The sequence below is a fragment of the Podarcis muralis genome, chromosome 4 (genome assembly GCF_964188315.1).
Source record: "Podarcis muralis chromosome 4, rPodMur119.hap1.1, whole genome shotgun sequence".
Classification (NCBI taxonomy): Eukaryota; Metazoa; Chordata; class Lepidosauria; order Squamata; family Lacertidae; genus Podarcis; species Podarcis muralis.
The window spans coordinates 63,980,513-64,004,125 of NC_135658.1; the positions used below are offsets into that span (position 1 = coordinate 63,980,513).

The 23,613-nt window shown below is 42.8% G+C and overlaps 1 protein-coding gene across 4 annotated transcripts in view; it reads right to left on the reverse strand.

Annotated features, from left to right (window-relative positions):
* POLA1 (DNA polymerase alpha 1, catalytic subunit) overlaps positions 1-23,613 on the reverse strand; it is a 178,593-nt gene that overhangs the window by 119,419 nt on the left and 35,561 nt on the right. For all 4 annotated transcript variants that reach the window (XM_077927407.1, XM_028727457.2, XM_077927408.1 and 1 more), the window contains 2 exons: positions 21,815-21,961; positions 21,187-21,309 (listed from right to left, as the gene is read on the reverse strand). In XM_077927407.1, coding sequence (XP_077783533.1) covers positions 21,187-21,309; positions 21,815-21,961 — 270 coding nt within the window. The remainder of the gene's footprint in view (positions 1-21,186; positions 21,310-21,814; positions 21,962-23,613) is intronic.

Genomic DNA, 23,613 nt, shown 5'->3' on the forward strand with positions numbered 1-23,613 from the left:
AACTAAATAAAATCAACAAAATCAACTTTTAAAAATTTATTTTTGAGATGTAATAAATACTAAGTTTCTTTTAAAAGTACTAAGTTAATATTAAATAATGTGGATAAAAGCACGTTAGCTCATACTTGTATTTAAGCACTAGTCTGGAAGCCATAAGTGATCAAGAATTCTATACAGGTGAGTGTGCAGGCTGATGGAGAATGGATGAAGTGCTCTACCCTTCCTCTGGTACTCTAGGTATGATGTTATTACGGTCAATTGGTATTAACATCCAGCAAAGGCCTGAGAGGATGAGTAAGTTTTAGCAGATACCAAATTGTCATCAATGATGTGTCTGCCTTAATTCAGAGGGAAGGCAATTCCAAGCAGTAGGTGCCACTACCAAGAATGTTCTCCCTCTTGTTGCCACCAAATAGTTTTCTACAGGTTGCAGCACAAGCTCATCAGCTGGTAGGAAGAAGGTGCTCCCCCGTGTAGCAAAAACCAACTTGTTTTAGAGCTTTACAAGTCAAACCTAACTAAAACTTCAAACCAATACATCCTGCCCCTTTCTGTCACTATTTGCAATTAAGCAAAAAGGTAGGACCCCAGTGTCAATCCCCATGCATAAAGTATAGGTACTGTCATGAATCATTTACAGCTACAACAATGATACTCAGAACTTAAATTATTTAACTTGGTGGTGGCGTTGTTAGGTACCTATTTAAGTCTCCCAAAGTCAAGTCAAAATACCCAATGTGTGTGGATTCAGAAGAAGCAAACATTCTAAACCAAGATTGGCCTAGAGGTCTACTCTATGCCATTCCTCCCTTTTATCTGGTGACAAAGATCCTCAAGAAGGCAGGAGAATGGTATTGGTTCCTAGAGCAGAGCTAGTCACAACATCCATGGAAAAATATTGCTCACCATCAAATCATGTACCAGGGACCAATTTTTAACCAGCAGCTGCACATCTTCTGGCCAAAAAGCTGGTTTTGGTCTTGACTAACACTGTCACTCTCACTTCTCACTTCTCACAGTGAGAGCTGGACCATAAAGAAGGCTGATCGTCGAAAGATTGATGCTTTTGATTTATGGTCTGGAGGAGACTCTTGAGAGTCCCATGGACTGCAAGAAGATCAAACCTATCTATTCTTAAGGAAATCAGCCCTGAGTGTTCACTGGAAGGACAGATCCTGAAGCTGAGACTCCAATACTTTGGCCACCTCATGAGAAGAGAAGACTCCCTGGAAAAGATCCTGATGTTGGGAAAGATGGAGGGCACAGGGAGAAGGGGACGACAGAGGATGAGATGATTGGATAGTGTTCTCGAAGCTACCAGCATGAGTTTGGCCAAACTGCGGGAGGCAGTGGAAGACAGGAGTGCCTGGCATGCTCTGGTCCATGGGGTCACGAAGAGTCAGACACGACTAAACAACAACAACAACACTGTCACTAGGCAGGGACGGCTAATCCAGTGTTTCCCAACCTTGGGCCTCCAGCTGTTTTGGGACTACAACTCCCATCATTCCTAGCTAGCAAGACCAGTGGTCAGGGATGATGGGAATTGTAGTTCAAAAACAGCTGGAGGCCCAAGGTTGGGAAACACTGGATCTGTAGCTCTCCTGATGTTACTGGATTACAGCTGCCACCATCTGACTATTGGCAATGCTGGCTGGGGCTGATGACAGTTGTATCATCATCATCACCACCACCACCACCACCATTATTGACAGGATAAAATCAGAATATAAAACCACCAAATACATAAGTTGCAGAGCCACTCTTCCTCTAAGGCTTTGCCAAATATCTTAACCCAGGGAAAGACATGCCCAGAAACCAATACTGAATCTTGGGTCAGCCTCCCAGTGTCAGAGCAAGATATTCCAGAGTTTTGTACAATATCCAGCAACAATGTTGTTGAGAGTATTTAGCCCATCTTTGGCTGTCCCAGAGGTAGGTGGCTCTAGCAAAGAAACCCAAACATTTATATGACAGAAAACCTCAGTGCAGGTAAAAAGGCCCTGAAGCCTTGGGGGGGGGGGTGCTGCTTCCACATGCTTATCACAAGCACCCTTAAGCCTTCACCTCCAGCAGGTATTATTGTCATGAAAAAATGATTCGCCGCAGGTATGTGCACCAGAAATGTACTGAATTCGTGGTGGTCTTTTGTAGGGAAGAGAACTTGAATGTACAATGAATTGGACTGGCATGGGCGGACTGGTCCGTTCTGACCCCTTTGGCAGAGAAGATGCAGTCATTGCTCCTTTCTGAGAATGGGAGAGAAACTGTGAGGTGGACACAACTTTAGCCAAGGGCTGTGAGAAAAAGCTCTCTAGGGAAGAGCTTGTTCAATGAAGTCTCTGGTTGTTCTGCCTCTTCCCCTGGAGACACCCCCTTTCTCCCTTAAGGGTACCAAGTGAAACCAGCAATTTAATAGAAAAGGTTTCTGTAACTGGGCTAGCCCATGCAGGTATGGAGGGGAAAGTAGAGGAGAGAGACAGAGTGAGAGAAAGAGCACAAAATAGCACAAGCAAAACCCTGCTTCCCTGTTAGTGGCAGGAAGGTAAGGAGCCTCTCAGCAACCTGTCTCTGCCTCCTTAATGATGGAAGAGGGAAGCCCAAAGGATGGAGAATGTCCCACAGTCTCTAACAGATAACAGTCATTCCAGTACCTTGTGACTAACAGGCAAAGCCAGGCTTTACCCAAAATATATAAAGCTGTAAGAAAATGTTCGAGCTGTTGGAGAAGGTTCATAGTATTTTAAAATGAAATACATGTGGGGTGGAATCCAATTGTTGCTTTGAAAATCTGAGTCCCTGAATTAAATTAGAAAACGCACTGCTGTAACCAAAATTAATTTTGATAGCATTTATCAACTTACTCCAGGAGTTATGGCTAAGGATGAACTCTTTAGAAGCTATTGAAAAGTAACTATAGTAGGAAGCTGTTAGTCTCTGATCTTGCTTAGGTCACCACTAATAACCAGTAATTTAGGACTCCATGTGAAATATACATACATTTCAATATTTATCTTGCACCAGATTCATTTATTCAGGTAAAAAACCCTCACTCACTTGGTTCCTTTATATGTATTGTACATTACCCTGAGAAGTGGAATAATTTATTCACTTCTTAATTGCTAAAAGTCAGAATATACTGAAGATTAGCAAAACAAACAATGTTTAATCTTTGAACTTTACACTACAGGAAGCCATTCTGAATACTGGCTTGTCATAGGGAAATCGGATTAAAATTGTTCAGTTTTCCTACTCTTTCAATCCACCTACTCTGAACAGAAAGATACTGCTCTACAGGAATAGATTTTATTTCCTTTAATGGAAAAACCTTAATTACAAATCCAACTAAAACATACTTCCTCCATAAATCCATTACTGCAAGAGACACGCTGGGGATTTTTAAAAAATCCTTAATTTGTCATTTAGACCTACTGTTATCTCATTTGTACAGAATTCCAAATACTTTAGCATAAAAGCGGCTTTCCAAAACATTAATAATGTTTATGAATCCCTCAGTTCTTATCTACAATTTGGCAGGACGGTTATACTTCTTGTATTCAAAACAGATTTCTTTCTTTTTTTTAATTCGGAGGTCTAATAAATAGATTTCAAAACAAGTATTACAAGTTTTTCATTTCAGAACATTGTTCAACCACTTCATAACTCTTTTATGGATTTTACATTACTAAAAGGTAAGATCATGGAAAGGTATGTGTCACAGAAAACTCTTTGAAACTTTCTACTGAAATTAACTATTTCATTTAAACAGAACAATGTAAATAAGGGTGTTGTGGTGTGATTATGTGATAAAGGATGTGGTGCTATTCATTTACTGTCCAAGTTAGTCTATATGGAATGAAATCTTAAAGTGAAAATCCAGTCAAAAGAGCCCACATCTAACTTCAGATATTCCTATCTTAAAGGCAACAAGTTATACAGCTGAAGATTAGGACAGAAGCATTTTCCTGTGAAATATTGACCATATAACTTCTAATAGTACATTTTAAAAAGTTATAATCCATGCTACACAGGTTAGAAAAACAGCTGCAGTCAAGTTAATAGGTCTTGAATAATTTCTATGTACAGGCAATTGGTAGTATTTTATCCCATTATTATCAGAAAAGAGTGGATAAAATTATTATTTATTGCATATATAACACATTGAAGGTTCCCAGGCAATACACAAACAATTCATTAAAATATAACACAGCAGTGCCACATAAAAACCATGAAAGCATAATAAAACAGCAATTCAGCAGCAGAAGACGCCAACTCTCAAACGTCAGCCATGTCCACAGGCCTGAAGGAAGAAATACATCCCTACTTGAAGTCTAAAAGCAGGTCATATGGGGGAGATGCCTCACACGTGCCAACACATAAATATAAAAAGTAGCAGTGTGAAGCATTTGTCTCTGATCCCAAGATGATAGTCTGTCCCCACTTAAGGCTGTAGAAATGATGATGATGATGATGCAATGGAAAACTGGCCCCATCTAGTGAAGCCTTCACCAGATGAGGTGGAAAGAGACACTCACTTCAAGTAGCATCATAAAAGGCCATTTAGGACTTCAAAAAGGTTAAGAACCAGCATTTAAAACTGAGCTTGGAAAATAATTAGCAACCTTTAAAACTGGTGGTGCATTCTTGGCGGCTGATACCAACAACAACAACAAAAATCCATACTTAGCTCAAATAACGTTCCCCCCCCCCCTCGCTAGAGCAGATATAGCATGTACAAAATTGAAACTCAACTCATCACCTGGCTGATTTGCACAGCTAATTAGGATGTGGTCAAACTCTGCATCAACCGATTAAGTATCTTTTCAGTAACAATTAAGAAAGAATGATTTTTTTCATTAACAAGAACAAGCACATAGTGGGCTTCAGTGGAAATGAAAAAGATCTTATAGCAATGGGGTTTATAAATCCAAACCATTAGGTTAATGGCTAAATGGTTTTCCTCTCTCTCCTCAGCCTTTAATTCACTGTTAATGAAACTTGGTACTTCTGACTATGGGTTCAATAGGGGTTTCCCCCCTCAGTTTTGACCACGAGTTTAGTGTAAAATGAGCTCTGCTTCTGATTACGTTTCTCTTAGTGGATTAGTAAACTAGACTTTTGAGACCCTTTTAAAGTGCTACAATTACTTTATTTTTAAAAACAACAACACATGGGTGATTACACACAAATTGCAAAATGCCTATTTGAACTTGAAACACAGAAAAGCAACAATGTAGATTGCAGGGTGGTAGTATTGCAGTTTACTGTTAGAACTTTGCTAAACATCTTTGCCAAGTCTGAGTTATTTAATAAATTCAACACAGCAGAAATCATAAAGCGATAAATTAGTGAGTTTCTCCTCCTCCCAACTTCTTTTGGCTATTGGTGTCACATTCTTCTCTCAAACATTTGTCCACACAATACAGTAGCCAACAAACCTGATATAGGGCTGTTAAAGTCAGACAGCAAGGCACCACACAATGACCTTTAGAAAGAATGATACTAACAGGTGGCGGGTGCTTAATAATTGTATTATGCTTTAACAATGAGGGCAGCGCACTATCTTCTTATCTGCACCAGGTACCTTAATACACATCACCCCAAAAGGAAGAAAGCAAAGCTACGAATAGCCTAATTGCCACACCCATCAAATATATACTTCATGCATTCCTCCACTTCAAAAACTCATAGCTTCAAGTGCTGTCAGTTAATCTGAAACAGGGAAGTTATTTAACGCAAGAAAAGGACTAAATGTATATCCGAAACATATTATTAAAATCCTGAATGGAGGGAGGGAATCCCAAAAATCCCAAGTGATTGAATTAATTGCCCTTACTAATTAGATTTCCTACATCAGGCAGCTCAAGTTACAGTTTTCATTAACCTTTAACCCTGAAGCAAGTCAGTGTTTTGACAGCTGAAGAGCAGTGCAATTCTTTTCCTCTCAAGCAGGCTTTGACCGTGACAGAGGAATTTTTCTTGGGGGGGGGGGAGGTGTCACACCCAGACAAAAGTAGCCACTCAAGCAGCACATGATTGCTTTTTCCACAGACAATCCTGACTGGTGGCAAAATGGCAGACACCACCACTGTCCCTAGTCACCACCATCTCAGCTGTAGAGAGACCTATGCAAAAGGGAATTTCTGGTCCGAGCGACATGCCATTAGTATATAAGCACCCACTGCAAAGGGCCAAGCAGCAGATCAGTTTCCTGTCAGCTGGGGAAAGTGCTGACACTTAAGCTGTTTAAAGGCTTCTCATTCTTGATTTGACAAACAAAAAGTCAGGTTCAAGGACACATTGGCTTGTGAACTAGGCTACCATGTATGGTGTGTGTGTGGCCATACAGTCACCTCAGTTCAAGGCACCAATAAATGAAATTATCCAGAGAAGATACGCTCACATCAAGGTCCAATTTCAGTCTTGTAGCAAACAAAGAACAAGCACAAGAAAGTCCTCAAAATGTTCATAATTTCTGTTCTTTGTTTTGTTTACACAGCCAGGTACCTGATCAAAGGCATTACACCATTAAAACAGTACCAATAGAACCCATATGAGAGTAAGATTCCTCTTGAATGGCTGGTAGGCTGTTTAACAGATAAGTGTTAAGCACAGAAGGAAGTGTACTGACCATGACACCAGCATCAGTTTAACGCCAATCACTTGAACTCAAGCGAGAGAAGCTACATAACAGGGGAGGGAATGAGAATGCAACTGTCTCAGGGTTCAGGGGAGCAAAAAACTGTCACCCCCCTCCCACTCCCCAATTGCTTGCTTGTGTGCTTCATTGTCCATCTGGCCTTGCCACTGCCACCACACCACTTCTTACACACCCACCTCACAAGGCTCTCCACCAGCCACTGCATGGCCTCCTGCCTCACTCTAGGAAAGGCCAAGGGGTTCCTGTCTCAAAGTGAGGCATTCTGGGTAATGTAGTCGGGGAAGTGCTGTACCCCACGAATGATCAGAGTTCCAGCTCATGAGGACAGCTTGGGCAAGTTGACAGGCTCTCCCACACCAGACATGCCCTCAGTGTAAAAACAGCATTGAAAGGGGCCAGCGTAAGGTTAACTTGCGTGGTCCGGCTCTCCTCCATCATACAATCCTGTGCACGCTTATTAACCTGTGTCATTTGACACACTATATCTATGAAGAAGAAGAAGATGATGATTTATATCCCACCCTTCCTTCCAAAGAAGCCAAGGGTGGCAAACACACACACAAATGAGGAAACAATTAAAACATCAAAAAACAAAACATATTTTAGGACGACACCAGCTTCACATGAGATTATGCCACTGGAGAAGAGTCATCCATTGGAAAAGATGAATGAATAATTTAAGTGGAAAACTTCAGCATCCACATTTGATCCTTGTTTCAAGAGAGAAAATTAGTGAAGGGGTGAACCTGAAGGGGGGAAAAGTTTTCAGCACACAACGTAAATTAGCACAACCCAGAAGCCACCTATTCTGCATATTCAAGTGTACAATTTACAGTTCTACAATGGTCTGCCTGTTGTTCAAGCATCTTACTTTGAATTCTTAAGACGGGGAAATGACTGTGGCAACAATTTCTGCAACTGAATCCATTCAATGTGTGTTCATGCTGAGAACTCTTCTTTTTACTCGGATCCAACACAAGTGAATTTTCTTTTTCTGCAATCCATGGATCATATGCAGGTGTGAAGGGCACTCTCCAGCCAAATGCACACGGCAGAAAGGTAATTCTTCATTGTTAAGCTGACACAATTATTTCTACATTTCCGAGTGCCCATGCACACCGGTCTAGCATCTAGGCAGCTATACCCAGTTCTATGGAGCAGTTGCAGCAACAAGAGGCCACTCCCCCTCCGCCAGGTATGTACCTCCTCCTGATGGGATGCATGCAGAAACTACGCTTGCATGGAAGCTTCCTCTGCTCTTCACTCTTCAATCTCCTTCTGGTTCTGGGAGATAGTGGGGCAGGAGAGGGTGGAAGGCCCTTCACTTGCCAAACCTGCGTCTTCCTCTGATCCTTCCTGTGCTCCACCCTCCAGCTCTGAAGTTTCCCCTGCCTCTGACTGGCCTCCTGGCTGGCACAGGTCCCCATAAACCACTGGCCCTCTTTGCCAAGTCAGTCTCTAGCCCTGCTTCTCCCGATGCACAGTTGTCAGCATCCTGCCAGTACCTGATTGCAGGTGAATACAAAATCTTATTTAAACCAAGAGGGTAGGCGGAATGCCACAATGCTAAAGTGTATTTTCCAGAATACACATACCCTTTTCATTTTATCTGAAATGGCCTTGATTACTAGATTGACTGGTAGTACCTTTACAGGTTTCTAGTGCCATTCTAAACAAGCCATCAAAAGCAAAAGTTAAATTCACAAGGTGCTGTATCCTCATAGCCTGATAATTAGTTATTTCATCTAGTGATGAAGCACAAAGAAGACCCTGTCCTGCAGATTGCAGGATGCAAGCAGGACCATATTGGCGGAGGCAATCCTTAGCATATTGTGCTCTTCAACTTTAACTGCACATTTTGAATTGGAAGCCAATGAACTTGGTATAAAAGCAGAAGTACATGACTCAGCCCTCTGTCTCCTCATCGTCAGGGAAAGAGTTCAGGAAGTTAGAAAATATATCTGACTGGGAGGAGAATGTAGCCTATGAGTCAGCCGTTGACAGGCACGCCCTCTCAGAAGCTGTAGCATCACAGGAGTCTGTGATGCCAGCACCTCTCGGCCTCAAGAGGTTGCATTAATGTCATTAGACTCAAAGGACTCCAGCTGAGAGGCCATAATAGAACCAAGGCCTCCCCTGCACCATTGGACTCCACAGCTCCAAAAACCCCTTTAAGAGTAGAGGCTTCCCTCATCAGGAGTGGGGAAAGGAAGGCTCAGGCTGGGTTTGTTCATTGTTGGAGCACTGAATAGTTCCAAGTGGCATGTAGCCTTCCAAAACGCCACTTGGAACTATTCAGCATAGCTTGTTTGCCTTTCAGACTTTACTTCTGCTTTGTCTGAACTTGACTCACTGGAACCTGATCTTTGTTCGACCATTGAGTGCTTCCTGGATCTGGAACTAGTTCTAGTGGAATGTGATCCGTTGGCCCTGGACTCTGTGCCCAGCCGAGGACCCTAGTTCAGCTAGAGCCCCATCCCCAAGCTTGCACCATTGCCTGAGACAGAACCAATCTGGGAGAGTAAAAAGCTAAAGGTAAAGGGACTCCTGACCATTAGGTCCAGTCGTGGCCGACTCTGGGGTTGTGACGCTCATCTTGCTTTATTGGCTGAGGGAGCCGGCGTACAGCTTCCGGGTCATGTGGCCAGCATGACTAAGCCGCTTCTGGCGAACCAGAGCAGCGCACGGAAACGCCGTTTACCTTCCCGCTAGAGTGGTACCTATCGATCTACTTGCACTTTGACGTGCTTTCGAACTGCTAGGTTGGCAGGAGCAGGGACCGAGCAACGGGAGCTCACCCCGTCGCAGGGATTCGAACCGCCAACCTTCTGTTCAGCAAGTCCTAGGCTCTGTGGTTTAACCCACAGCGCCACCCATGTCCTAATCTGGGAGAGAGTCAAGTTCAAATCCCTCATTCAGCCATGAAGCTTATTAGTTGACCTTGGACTAGGCATGTTTTCTTAGCTAGACCTGCAGATGAAAATTGAATTTGATATTTGGAAGCAGTAGGTGAAGACTCAAATCATGCTGCCTCTTTGGTCCATCACTCTAACCTGAAGACCCTCTGCTCTCATATCTCTAAACACACAGAGATAAATGAAAGTTTGCTTCATTTCATACAAACTGTAGTTAAAACTAGCATGATGTGTCGTTTTTTACACCATTATATAAACTTACTCAAGGAACAAGTTGTTAGAATTTCAGCTTGTTCACTCTGCTTCTCGCTACAAGCAACTATTACCAACTCTGAAACACTCGTCACAACAAAGCAACTAATGATAAAAAATGAAAAGGGAAAATAACCAGAGAAGGATTAACACCCTAGCTCAAAATTCAAATAAAGAAAACTTCTGCTTTTTATCACTCAAAAGTTCTGACTAAAATTCACTTAGTACTTGCAGATCATTTTAAAAGGAGTTTTGAAGATGCTTTCACATGCTCTAAAGACCGACATGAAAAGTGATACTATTCAACAGAGGGCGCTTATTGTGGCTACAAAGAAATACAATACTCATAGCAGAATTCCTCAGATGCCTCCTACAAAAACACATTAACAAGACTAATGGGTCACATCCCTCTTTGTCAAGCTATACATGAAACTGCAACAACATCAACAAGCCTCAAATAAAATATATAAATGCATATAATGCTTGCGTACATTTTCTTTGCAATACATGAAATGAGGGACCACTACCTAGAACTTTATAATGATAGTATTCATTTCATTTTAATTGTAACTTTATTAGGCAGGCTCGCTTCTCATCCTAAGTCATGGCTGACAGCTTCTGTGAATGACTAGATTGCTCCCTCTTCACTTCTCCACTAATGTGAACAACAAACCCCAGTCCTTGGCTTAAGATCATGGTTTGTTTGGAGTAAAATAAACCAAGCTTTCTGGTTAAGAATGAATGCTCAGGGATGGATTATGGCTCATTTCCTTCTAGGAGAGCAGTGAAAGAGCCATTAACCATAACTTATAATGACGTGTGAACAAGTAGAATGAGCATTTGCAGAGTTCCACCATGCTCCCTTATTTTTCCATTTTCATGTCTCTCATTTCTATTCATTCTTTTATTTATATTTTATACATTTATTTACATTTTATACATTCTTTATTCACACTTAACTTTTATTTATTTATTTATTTATTTATATACTTCCCATCTGGCTGGGTCCCCCCAGCCACTCTGGGCGGCTTCCAACAAAACACTAAAATACAATAACCTATTAAACATTAAAAGCTTCCCTAAACAGGGCTGCCTTTAGATGTCTTCTAAAAGTTTGGTAGTTATTTTTCTCTTTGACATCTGGTGGGAGGGCATTCCACAGGGCGCGCGCCACTACCAAGAAGGCTCTCTGCCTGGTTCCCTGTAACTTGGCTTCTCGTAGCGAGGGAACCGCCAGAAGGCCCTCGGCGCTGGACCTCAGTGTCCAGGCAGAACGATTTGCTAAACGTCATATCTATTGTGTGAACATCGTAGCCAAGTGGTGATGTGGGCTTTTCACATCCTGTCCCAACATTCTAGCCATTCTATCACAACCGATCTTAAAGTAACTGGAAATGAGAGAGCACCGTGGTAAACTTTGATCAAGGCCATTTATTCAATAGCATGGAAGAAATGACTTTCAGGCCAACAACTGGCGTATAACATAGAGGTATGTGCACAAAGACATGCTAAGGTTACTTTGATCATTTCAACATTCCAGGACCAGTATGTCATTGTTACACGGCAGCCATCAACATTGCTGTCATTCCCGAGCAAAGAATTTATTAGCATACTAAACTTCTGTTCCCCATGTGCAGATTTTCCTCTTGAACTGTGGCGACAGGCAAAATGCTTGAAATAAACACAAAGACTGCAATGTTGCATTCATTTAGGCTGCACAGGTGTGCAGTCATAGGATGTATGTGCAAAATATGAACAACCATCAAAAGGCCCATGGCTTTCTGCAGAACTGAAAAATTGTTAACCTAGGAGAAACACAAACTACCACACTGGCCATAAGCATGTAATAGGCTACATAAAGCCTCAGGGGAATGAATGAATATTGGGATGCAATAGCTAAAACTTCTTGTAGCTTGTTCATAAAAAGCAGTTTGGTTTTAGCCAATATACTTTTCTTAAAAATCACTGCCTCATCCTCATGTTGTAAGTGCACTACATTCCCCCCTGAAGGGTTTAGAAATTAGTGCTGCAGTTAACACTGGAGTAGCTAGTCACAATAAAAATTCAGCGACCAGACACTGCTCTGTGCTACAGGAAGAGACTTGGAATTCCAGTGGAATTTCTCTGATCCATCAAAAACATGAAATTGTATACCACAAGACATAATTTAGTGCTGCAAGTTCATGAAACTTGTAACCTTTAAGTACACATAAAACCAGTACAGATAAGATGCCATTCCAACAGCATTATACCATTTGTTTTACACGTTTCATCCACGGCTCAACTCCATCACCACAACTCTTGTTAAAAATAATAATTGTAATTAATTGTGTTGTGTAGTGCTGGGCATTTGAGTCCCATTGGGACTAGGAACTTGTTCAACAATTATTGCCCACTGCGAACAGAACCAGGAGCTGGCAGAATTCCCAGCCTCAGGCTCTTAGCAGCTGCTGCTTCTACTCTTGGTTGTTTCCCTTTATTCTGCCTGTGTCCTCTTCACCCCATAAAATTCCCACAGCCAGAATGAATTGCTTTAAGCAGCCAAGAGGTACTGTATCATCTACTGCTCTCCATGGTCTCCTTACTACATATGCTCCTGAACAGGTAGCAGCAAACATACCTTTAAGGTAGTGTACAAGCCAACTGTTACCACAATAGTGGGAAACCAACAGTAACCGTAGCCGGAGAGAAAGAGCCAATGTTTGCCAGCATCTGTCAAAGACCATTTTCCCAGTAAGACAACAAACTGAAGTGAAAATCTGCAGTCCTTTTAACCATCATAAAACATGGACATGGACATTGTGATTTGTCCTTTTACAAAATCTGTACAAGCTCTTATATGAATCTGTTGAATGTAATGCTGGATCCCAGAAAATCTTAGAAGTAGATTCCAGGAATTTGAAATTATTTCTAGTCCTTCCTTACATAAACATTTTTTTAAAGAGATGGTACGGAAAATGTAACTCTGTTCCTCTTGCTCCTCACCCATCCATTCCAAACAAAAGAAGACGGTGTGTGTGTGTGTGTGTGTGTGTGTGTGTGTGTGTGTGTGCTGTTGTTTGCTTCTAGCTGAAATGCTTTATCAAAAACATTAGCTCTGAAGAAATAACGAGTAATTGAAGAATTCACACATTAAAAGCCTAATCTCCAAACAAGAACCCCTGCAGCCAAATGGCAGGCCTCACTAGAAGCGAAATATTCCCAAACTGTATGCCATTGGGTCAGAAGCATCACATCATATAACATAAATAAATGAAATACAAAGCACAGAGCCCTTACATCAAGTTCTATGAACTACAGACTATTAATAAACTATTTGTACCAACTGTTCTCAATATATATGTGTGTGAGAGAGAGAGAAACGACAGAACAGATGGACACAAAATATAGGACTTCACTTAGCAGAGAAAAGGCCAGGGACAAATACCAAGTTAGTACTGATACTTGATAAATGTGATAATCTACTATCATGCATACCTTACATGCTCCCCCAGTAAATGAAGTTGCCTGTCTTGGCAAAGAGTCATTTCCTCATTGTGAAGATGGGACAATGCAGCACTGCAAGTTCATTTCACAAACAATAACGCCAACTATGTTCTTCCAGGACCTAGGAAAACACTCTGGGCTTGGACAGCAAATGCTTAAAAAAAAGAAGATGACGGCACTGGTAGCCACGACAAAATGACTGTTGTGCTTTAATTTAAAGCTTAGATCAATTAAAAAAAAATTCAATATTGTGGACACTGGTTTAAAGAAAAAGAGCTGAACAGTGAAAAAATGGAAATAAGTGTTAAGAGGTGTAAGATTAGAACATATTACCAGAGCAAATAAATTTCTGGAACAATAAAAAGACAATTCTCACAGCTGGGGGGAAAAGTCACTAAAGTTACTCTGATGCTTTTAGAGGGACATTATTTTTAGCCCAGTCCTGTTGCATCATAAAAAGTGGAAATAAGAGAAAGATTATTTTTCTACGAAGGATCATTGACCCTGAGCCACAGGCCTTCTTGTCCTTCTATCTGGGTTACAACTACCCCCTCCCCTCCAGGCCCACACCCCAGTAAGAACGAGGTTCCATGGTCATTTTGGTCCTCTACCCATCCCCTGCTCCTGCCCCCATGATTCTGAGCAGTCTGCCTGCCTGCCTGCCTGCTTTACTTCTTCTGGGCCCATGAACCTCTCTGTGGGACCTACAGAGTCAGCTACAGCAGGAGGGCAAAGCAGAAAAGTGCTGGCTGCGGGAAATAGACCCCATTGCACTCAGGAAATGCTCCCACTGGTGGAAGCAGGGTGGCATTAGCCAATATCCCATTTCCACAGCAGCCATCTAATTGCCCTCAAAATCTGCTCCAGAGGATTGGGGGACACTGCAGCACAATGAAGAAGGATGCTGGGGGGAGTGCAGGAATCAGGAAAAAAGTGCTTCCATCTCTACCTACAGTGGGAGCCTCTGCTGGACCAGAGTATGTTTGCAGGATAGCAGGTCTGTATCCAACCCAGTGTAGGGAAATGAATACAGTGGTACCCCGCAAGACGAACGCCTCGCAAGACGGAAAACCCGCTAGACGAAAGGGTTTTCCGTTTTGGAGGCGCTTCGCAAAACGAATTTCCCTATGGGCTTGCTTCGCAAGACGAAAGCCCATAGGGAAATCTCCGGGGACCTCTTTTAAATGCTAGCGGTGGGGAGCAAAGCCTTTCCCCCCCTCCGGCCTTCAGAAGAGGTCCAGGAAGGCTGGCGGGGGCCGAAAGGCTTTGCTCCCCACCGCCAGCATTTTAAAAGCAGTCCGGGATAGCAGGGAAGCGCTTCCCGCTATCCCGGACGGCTTTTGAAGGCAGGAGAGGTCCGCGAAGCCTGGGCGCGCTGATCTCAGCGCGCGCAGGCTTCGGCATGCCGGCAACTCTCCGCAAGCAGCGGCAGCGCTGCCGCTGCTTGCAGAGGGGTCCGCGAAGCCTGGGCGCGCTGATCTCAGTGCGCGCAGGCTTCGGCATGCCGGCAACTCACCGCAAGCAGCGGCAGCGCTGCCGCTGCTTGCGGAGAGGTCCGCGAAGCCTTGGCCGGACAGCTTTTGAAGGCAGGCGGGGGGGAGCAAAGACTTTCGCCCCCGCCAGCCTTCAGAAGAGGTCCTGGACCTCTTCTGAAGGAGGGCGGGGGGCAAATGTCTTTGTCCCCCCTGCCTGCCTTCCTGGGAGAGCGGAGAAACGCAGCGCGTTTCTCCGCTCTTCCGGGAGGGCTTTTAAAGGCAGGCAGGGGGGACAAAGACTTTTGCCCCCCGCCAGCCTTCAGAAGAGGTCCAGGACCTCTTCTGAAGGCTGGCGGGGGGCAAAAGTCTTTGTCCCCCCTGCCTGCCTTCCCAGGGGCTTTTAAATCGCCCCGGACAGCGGAGAAGTCCTCCGCTGTCCGGGGCGATTTTAAAATGCCGCCCGCCAGCATTTTAAGATCGCCCCGGACAGCGGAGAAGCCCTCCGCTGTCCCGGGGTTTTTTAAAATGCTGGGGGTGGGAAGAAAAGCCCTTGTCCCCCCCCCCAGCCTTCAGAAGAGGTCGGGGGACAGACTGTCCCCGGACCTGGTCTGAAGTCGGTTTCCCTAGGAACGCATTAATTGATTTTCAATGCATTCCTATGGGAAACCGTGCATCGCAAGACGAAAAACTCGCAAGAAGAAAAAACTTGCGGAACGAATTAATTTCGTCTTGCGAGGCACCACTGTACTATGCCCGTCCGTATTAAAGACCTTTCTCCTCTGAGACAATGTATGCCAACATATGGATACTCATACATTAATAGTACAGTGGTACCTCGGGTTACATACGCTTCAGGTTACAGACTCCGCTAACCCAGGAATAGTACCTCGGGTTAAGAACTTTGCTTCAGGATGAGAACAGAAATTGTGCTCCAGCGGCGCGGCGGCAGCGGGAGGCCCCATTGGCTAAAGTGGTGCTTCAGATTAAGAACAGTTTCAGGTGAAGAACGGACCTACGGAACGAATTAAGTACTTAACCCGAGGTACCACTGTACAATTGTACCTTGGAAGTCGAAGAGAATCTGTTCCAGGAGTCCGTTTGACTTCCAAAACATTCAGAAACCCCAGTGTGGCTTCTGATTGGCCCCAGGAAGCTACTGTGGCCAATCGGAAGCCACAGAAAACCCATCAGACGTTCGTCTTCCAAAAATAGTTCGCAAACCGAAACAGTCACTTCCGGGTTTGTGGCATTTGGGAGCCAAAACGTTCAACTTGCAAGGTGTTCAGGATCCAAAGTACTACTGTACTATGAAGTGGAAGTGGAAACTTGGTTCTTGGTCCTTGTATTCAGATACCGTATTGTGTGTATCACATATTAAAAAAAAAAAAAAAAGCCATGCAAGGAAAGTAGTAATGAAAAGATGGAGTTGATTAGACCAGATAACAAATTATTGCAGTCTTCCTAGAAGTGAGTTGCATTTAAGTAACTAAAGCAGTTTTTAAAATTATTGCTCTGTCATCCTGACTCAGTGCCAGCAGTAGCTGCTTCACAAGACCTGTCAAACACTGTTATTCAAAAGGGGCTTTTAGTGTAGCTTAAAAAAAAGCAAAACAATGAGAATTGAAACAGAATATTTACAAGCGTTCTTCACCCTGATCTGTTTTTCTTCCTAGCTTAAAGAAAAAAATACTTTGGATTTTAACAAACAAAAAGTGACTTTGCAATTTAACTATAAAACAATACTTTAAACAGTAGAAGAGAAACAAAAGCCCACCCACCCCCAAAAAGATTCCACCCCCCAACTTCTGTCATGGATGCAGAGAAGTGGTGGAGGGCACCAGCTGGGGAAGCCCCAAGGGAAGAAGGCTCAGGATCAGGAGATTGGTGGTGGGACGACAGTGAATGGTCAGTCCTCACAATTGTCTTGTTGGAGCAAGACCTACTGGGAAGAGTTGCTGGGATCACTAGGTCTGCACTGTTTTGGTTTCTTGAATAAAGAGTTAACTTCACTGACACCTTGGTTGTTGTTTTTTATTGCTGACCTACGCTTGAATCCAGCTCCTTAGAGAAGAGAAGAGGAGTTTGGATTTGATATCCCGCTTTATCACTACCCGAAGGAGTCTCAAAGCGGCTAACATTCTCCTTTCCCTTCCTCCCCCACAACAAACACTCTGTGAGGTGAGTGGGGCAGAGAGACTTCAGAGAAGTGTGACTCACCCAAGGTCACCCAGCAGCTGCATGTGGAGGAGTGGAGACGCGAACCCGGTTCACCAGATTACGAGTCTACCGCTCTTAACCACTACACCACACTTACAAATACCTACCAATCTGTTTTGATTCAGGACAAAGGAATGAAAATCATAAGCTGCCTTCTGTTATTGTTTTTGCTATAGGGATCAGGGGATCCATGGACAGGTTATCTCTGCCTACTTCAAAGCCTGAAGTCAATACACTAGGATGCTGGATATGTACAAATGAGGTTCCAGAAGATAGGAATTTGTGGTGGCCACTATAATTTGTTATATAAGGTAAGGTTAAAAAGATGGAAAGAACAAATACTGCAAGCAGCAGTATAGTGTAATGAATCGAAGAAATAAGATTCAGTTACCAGGAGTCAATCATTCTTGGCTTATCCCAAAACTCGCTGGCTGGTGCTCAATTTACATGACACTAAATAATCCATAATGACTGTTTGTAGCAACTATAACAAAATTCAATGTCTATTCAAGCTAAAAGAAATCATGCCACAACAGTGAACAACATTCAACTCAGCAGCTTCATGCTGTATCTATTTCCTAAACATATTTTCCTTAAGTGTGGTAACAGAACAAACAAGATTATTGACCCACAGGTTTCTCTCCTCTTTTAGCATCTGGTTTTGCCTATTCATTAACCAGTTTCAACTATATAAATCACAGAAGGTCACTGTAATGGCATACATCACTTGGGTAGGATAAACAGATAAAATGAGCCAAAGTTGCCTACGTCAACCACTGTTGCCAGAGAAGATATGAAGACAAAACTGGAAGTGGGATTTGTTGCCTTATTAGGACAGTCTCTCTAGCCAAGCAAAGCACTGTCTCCAAGACGGGAATTATATCACTGAGTGGTTTCAAGTAATAACCGCAGGTGATGGGAAGGGCTGCGCCTATCCTACAGTAGGTAACTCATGAGAAGCACTTTGACTGCATCAGTTTGTTTCTTCACTTCAGTGTAATGGCAGTGTAATGTAGGTTTTCAAAATCTCTGCTGTGAGCCCTTCAAGTGTTCAGTCTCTGTTGAAGGAACTGGTTGCATTGCAAATGAACTGCAGGGGTTTGCTGTAAAAGTAATGGGACTGTGTGGTGTGCTTTGGTGGAGTGAAGCAGATGTGCACATCCACCTCTGTATGTCCAACAGGCAACACAAATATGACAACTAGAATAAAATCAGGAAGCTAATTCCTGGTGAGACCACGGCAAATCTAGCCACTCCCAGCTGCCAGAATCTAGCACTCAATCAAGAATCAACCAGTTATTTCAGGCTGTAGGTTAGGGGTACAAATTTTTTTATCCATATGGAAAAATAGATGTTGTGGAGACAGTTATGAAGAAACCCTTCTCAGAAGCCATATTCTTCTGTTACCCTAATCTTATGCACTGCTAGTTTACCAGTTTTCTCCTATTGGATTGAACTGCACAAAACCCATATTCTCAGTGAAGCTCTAATAATATAGGAAATTTTGTAAATCTCTAAAGTCATATCAAATTATACATAATTAGAACTCACATTAAGTGACCAGAAATGGCTTAATTTTTTTAAATAAACACAAGATATATATCGCCATCTAGTGAAGAATCTGCATAATTACCACTCTACTACTATATGCAATAATGCCAACTGTACAACGAATAAAACAGCATGCTTTCTTCTGCTTGAGATTTTCTGCTAAAGGCTAATATAGTTTGTACAAAGTTGCTGAAAGTCAAGCAGGGCTGTAATAAGCAAAATTTTGAATGAAACAATGGAAACTATTTGAATACCAAAACTGGACACTTTCAGACCAGTGCAAGGAAACAATGTAAACTTTTAGAGTTAAGATTTTCCTACGTCAGGAGGTTCTTAAAAGCTAATTTCTGAATGTGTGCCTTCTGACCAATTTTGTAAATAAACGTCTTTCTTGTATATGATGTAGAAACAAAGCCACAAGTCATAAAGTGTAGTTATCCCCTTATCTTTTTCCTAACTAGCACAAATCCACATAGAAGAATGTCTACATAATTCACTGTTCTGGCCTTAACCCCACTGAGAGAACGTGGGTTTGTAAACTGATTTGAAAACCTTGGTTAAGTGGGGATGTGGATGGCATTAATGGTGGTTAAGGTTGATATGGACACAACTTTTAATAATTCTTAAGACCTCTGGAGCAGATACTCTGCCACTCAACTACAGCCGTAGGCCAAGTCAATATGACTTACCAGCATGTTATTCAGCAAGGAAAAAGGTTTAGTTTTGGTAAATAATTCAGACATACTAGTGTATTGAAGGAGAAAGAGGTATGCTGCACTTTTTCTCCAAAAGGATACAGCAAGCCATTATGTTCTAATTTAAGTGAGATTACTCACATAACAATAAATATCAGATTATTAGAGGTTTGGGAGCACAAGCAATAGTCCAGATTGCACCAAACACAACATACCCTTCTGGTTTTCTAAAGATTCAATCTGGCAGCGGAAATATTTAGCACTTTCTGACCCTCACTAGATATTATAATGTATTTCACCACTAACTAGGGCAGATGGTTTGACTACACTTGCTAGGTCGTTTTTTAAATAGCCAACATCAAGAGCCACTGCTGTGGTCTATAAATGCATGGCAACAGTAGCTCTATTCAGGAATGTGCAAAGGGCCACTGGGTTAGCTCCACCCACTTCAGGATGGGGGCAAAGGCCACTCCACATTCTATAAACAATACTAAAAGGTAAAGGTACCCCTGCCCTTACGGGCCAGTCGTGTCCGACTCTGGGGTTGCGCGCCCATCTCGCTTAAGAGGCCGGGGGCCAGCGCTGTCCGGAGACACTTCCGGGTCACGTGGCCAGCGTGACGAAGCTGCTCTGGCGAGCCAGCACCTGAATTTTGCAATACAATTGTCAGCTTAAAAACTATTTTTAAAAAGAATCAAAATCTATTATTTAACTGTTCACTTACATGGTTTGATAAGTGAAAGATTGCTGGATATACAGGCAGCATTGTTAAAGGAAGTTTGTGTTGTATTTTAAAAACTGTGAATATTGTAATGAAATATTAGTAACAAAATGCATATTTTTATATGAAATACATTTAGACATGCGTATTTTGGAGAAAATGTTCAAATGCTCCACCTGGTACGCAGGCTAAGACCCTACCTACCCGCGAACTGTCTCGCCAGAGTGGTGCATGCTCTGGTTATCTCACGCTTGGACTACTGCAACGCGCTCTACGTGGGGCTACCTTTGAAGGTGACCCGGAAACTGCAATTAATCCAGAATGCGGCAGCTAGACTGGTGACTGGGAGTGACCGCCGGGACCATATAACACCGGTTCTGAGAGACCTGCATTGGCTCCCAGTACGTTTCCGAGCACGATTCAAAGTGTTGGTGCTGACCTTTAAAGCCCTAAACGGCCTCGGTCCTGTATACCTGAAGGAGCGTCTCCACCCCCATCATTCAGCCCGGACACTGAGATCCAGCGCCGAGGGCCTTCTGGCGGTTCCCTCATTGCGAGAAGTGAGGCTACAGGGAACCAGACAGAGGGCCTTCTCGGTAGTGGCGCCCGCCCCGTGGAACGCCCTCCCATTAGATGTCAAAGAGATAAATAATTACCTGATATTCAGAAGACATCTTAAGGCAGCCTTGTTCAGGGAAGTTTTTAATATGTAACGCTGTACTGTTTTTAACACTGATTGGGAGCCGCCCAGAGTGGCTGGGGAAACTCAGCCAGATGGGCGGGGTATAAATAATAAATTATTATTATTATTATTATTATTATTATTATTATAAAAGTACTTCTTTAAATACATATTTAATTAGCAACTTTTCTTTTTTATTGCAGGTTAATGCAGAAACTTATGATGAATACATGTAAAAGGGGTCCGATCCAGCGGAGCTGCTCTTACCTTTTTATGCATTCTCATAAATGTTACAACTGACTCAAACATTCAGTAACCAAATTTGCACTCAGCATTAAACTTTGGTTCATAACGCATGATTCGAAGCTGGCTTGTTTCAAAATCAACCAGACTGTTTGATTAACTACAATCTCTAGTTCACACGCAATGACAAGAAGGATTCTTGGACGCTTGTCCAGTCCGTTTCTCAGCTGTGAACAAGAAGGAAATGGGAAGGGAAGGTCACAAGCCCATTATTCGCTGCTGACTCACCTCTCGGCCTTTGAAAGTCACCAAAGCGGCAAGTGGCTTTGCATAGAATCTACTGTAGGAAAATCCCAGACATCCATACATGCTGTTAGCTGTAAGCTTCAAAGCCTTCTGCCTGATATCATACTGCAAAGAAGAAATTAAGACCATCACAGCAAGTAGTTAAATATATAAATACAATCATATGTAGTCAGTCACTTATAAGAGAGATGTTAGAATGCCGAGTGGCCATCTGGTAGAGGGGCAAAGGCTCCAGGTGAACCAGTGAAATGGCAGAAGTGGGGAGAAGGCACTTCCCACCCAGTGCTCCTGGTTGATTGAAGTCTAATCTATTTACTTATTTAGCAGTGACCCATTTAAATGCAGTCATCCACGAGTGGCATGCATGTAAGTGGGGGTGGGTGCCTGTCCTGTTAATTGCACTGGGAAATTTTATCTAGCTGCTCATTTTAGCCCCTTCTGTAAGAAGCAAGATAGGCTAGCCTAACAGAAAATTATAAATAGCAGCAAAAAAATTGCCCTATATATTCATTTCTTACATTAAAAGATTAGCCTTGAATATATGTATACAAACAAGCAGGATCTTGGTCTAGTTTCTCAACAATGGACATTTTCATTCTGTTAGATATACCTGTAAGTAGAGGTCAGAATTTAAGTCTGGCTGTTTCATCAACTGTTTGACTTGACGCCTTCGTTCAACTAACTTCCTGATCTCCTTAGGCAAGATTCCCATTTCTAGCGATGAATCTGGCAATTCTGGAATTTCTTCTTCTCCATCCTGTGAAGTTATTAGTTTGACAAGTTAATACTACCAGAATAACCTAATTCCTGAAACTGCTGCTTCCACCCTGTCATATGAACAAGGATATGCCTATGGGTTCTATCTCAAAAGACCCTAATGGAGAAGACATCCCAACTAGGTCAGATAACCATTCCTTCCAGAACCATCGGCATTCAGATTGATATCTACTCTGGAGGAATTCCCCCCAGTGGATCTCTGTCTTGTGCCCAAATTGTCTCATTCGGGGAATGACACCTTCTTTCCCCAAGAAGGGAACGTGAAAAACTGGCATATAAATAACCCAAAAGGTGTTTTTGTGATTTAGGGCCTAATCACCATCCCCTTGGGGGAAAATAGCACTTCACACCAAACCAAGGACAAACTCCTGGTTCAAACCTAAAACTGCTAGTCTCTTCCAGTTCGCATGCCCCATCTACGAGCTGAAAGGAACCTATATGGACACAGGATCTTGGTGCCGCAAGAAAACCATAAGCATGCATGAGGACCAGAGACTGAAAGTGGCCCAAGCAACCTCAGACAGGTAACCATTAACACAAAAATGTGGATTTGTTTTTATTGGACTAGCAGAAGTTGAGTACACTCATTTGACTTTTTCTCATTTGGGAGAAAGAACAGGACACAAATTTAATGACTAAATAAACAGATAAAGAAAATAAATGGTATTGACAAAATATCTAGTGAAAACCTCAAAGTAGAGTGTAAGGTACATCTGCACTATCCTGGGCTGGCCAAAGCATGTTCTGAAGGCACTTAACTCTGTTCTGCTGCAGAATCTAAGCTAAGCCTGGTTCTGTAACCTACCGTATTTTTCGCTCTATAACACGCACCTGACCATAACACGCACATCGTTTTTAGAGGAGGAAAACAAGGGAAAAAACATTCTGAATGAAACAGTGGATGTATCATTTTTGTGCTTCATGCTGTGGCCACAGACATGTGATCTGATGGTGAATTTGGGGTGACCCAATGCAAAAATCCTGAGAATTCCTGTGGATCCATGCTTTGTAACCACGGTTTTGCACCATTGCAGCCCCAGGCAACAGTGGGTGCGTGATTTTTTGGGTGCAGGCTGTAGCCATGGACATGCTATGTGATCTGATGGTGAATTTGGGGTGACCCAATGCAAAGATCCTGAGAATCCCTGTGGATCCATGCTTTGTAACCACATTTTTGCACCATTGCAGCCCCAGGCAACAGTGGGTGCGTGCTTTTTTTGGTGCAGGCTGTAGCCATGGACATGCTATGTGATCTGATGGTGAATTTGGGGTGACCCAATGCAAAGATCCTGAGGATCCATGTGGATCCATGCTTTTTAACCATGTTTTGCACCATTGCAGCCCCAGGCAACAATGGGTGCGTGATTTTGGGGGGGCAGGCTGTAGCCATGGACATGCTATGTGATCTGATGGTGAATTTGGGGTGACCCAATGCAAAGATCCTGAGGATCCATGTTGATCTATGCTTTGTAACCACATTTTAAGTGGGGAGCGAAGGAAAAACAAAGAAGGGACATGAGAGGGGTGTGCAGAGAAGCAGCTGGCTAAGAATGCTGGAGAGGGATTTAACGGGTGGGAGGAAAGAAAGGCAAAAGTTCCCCCCCAAGCCAGCCATCTCTCTCTCTCTCTCTC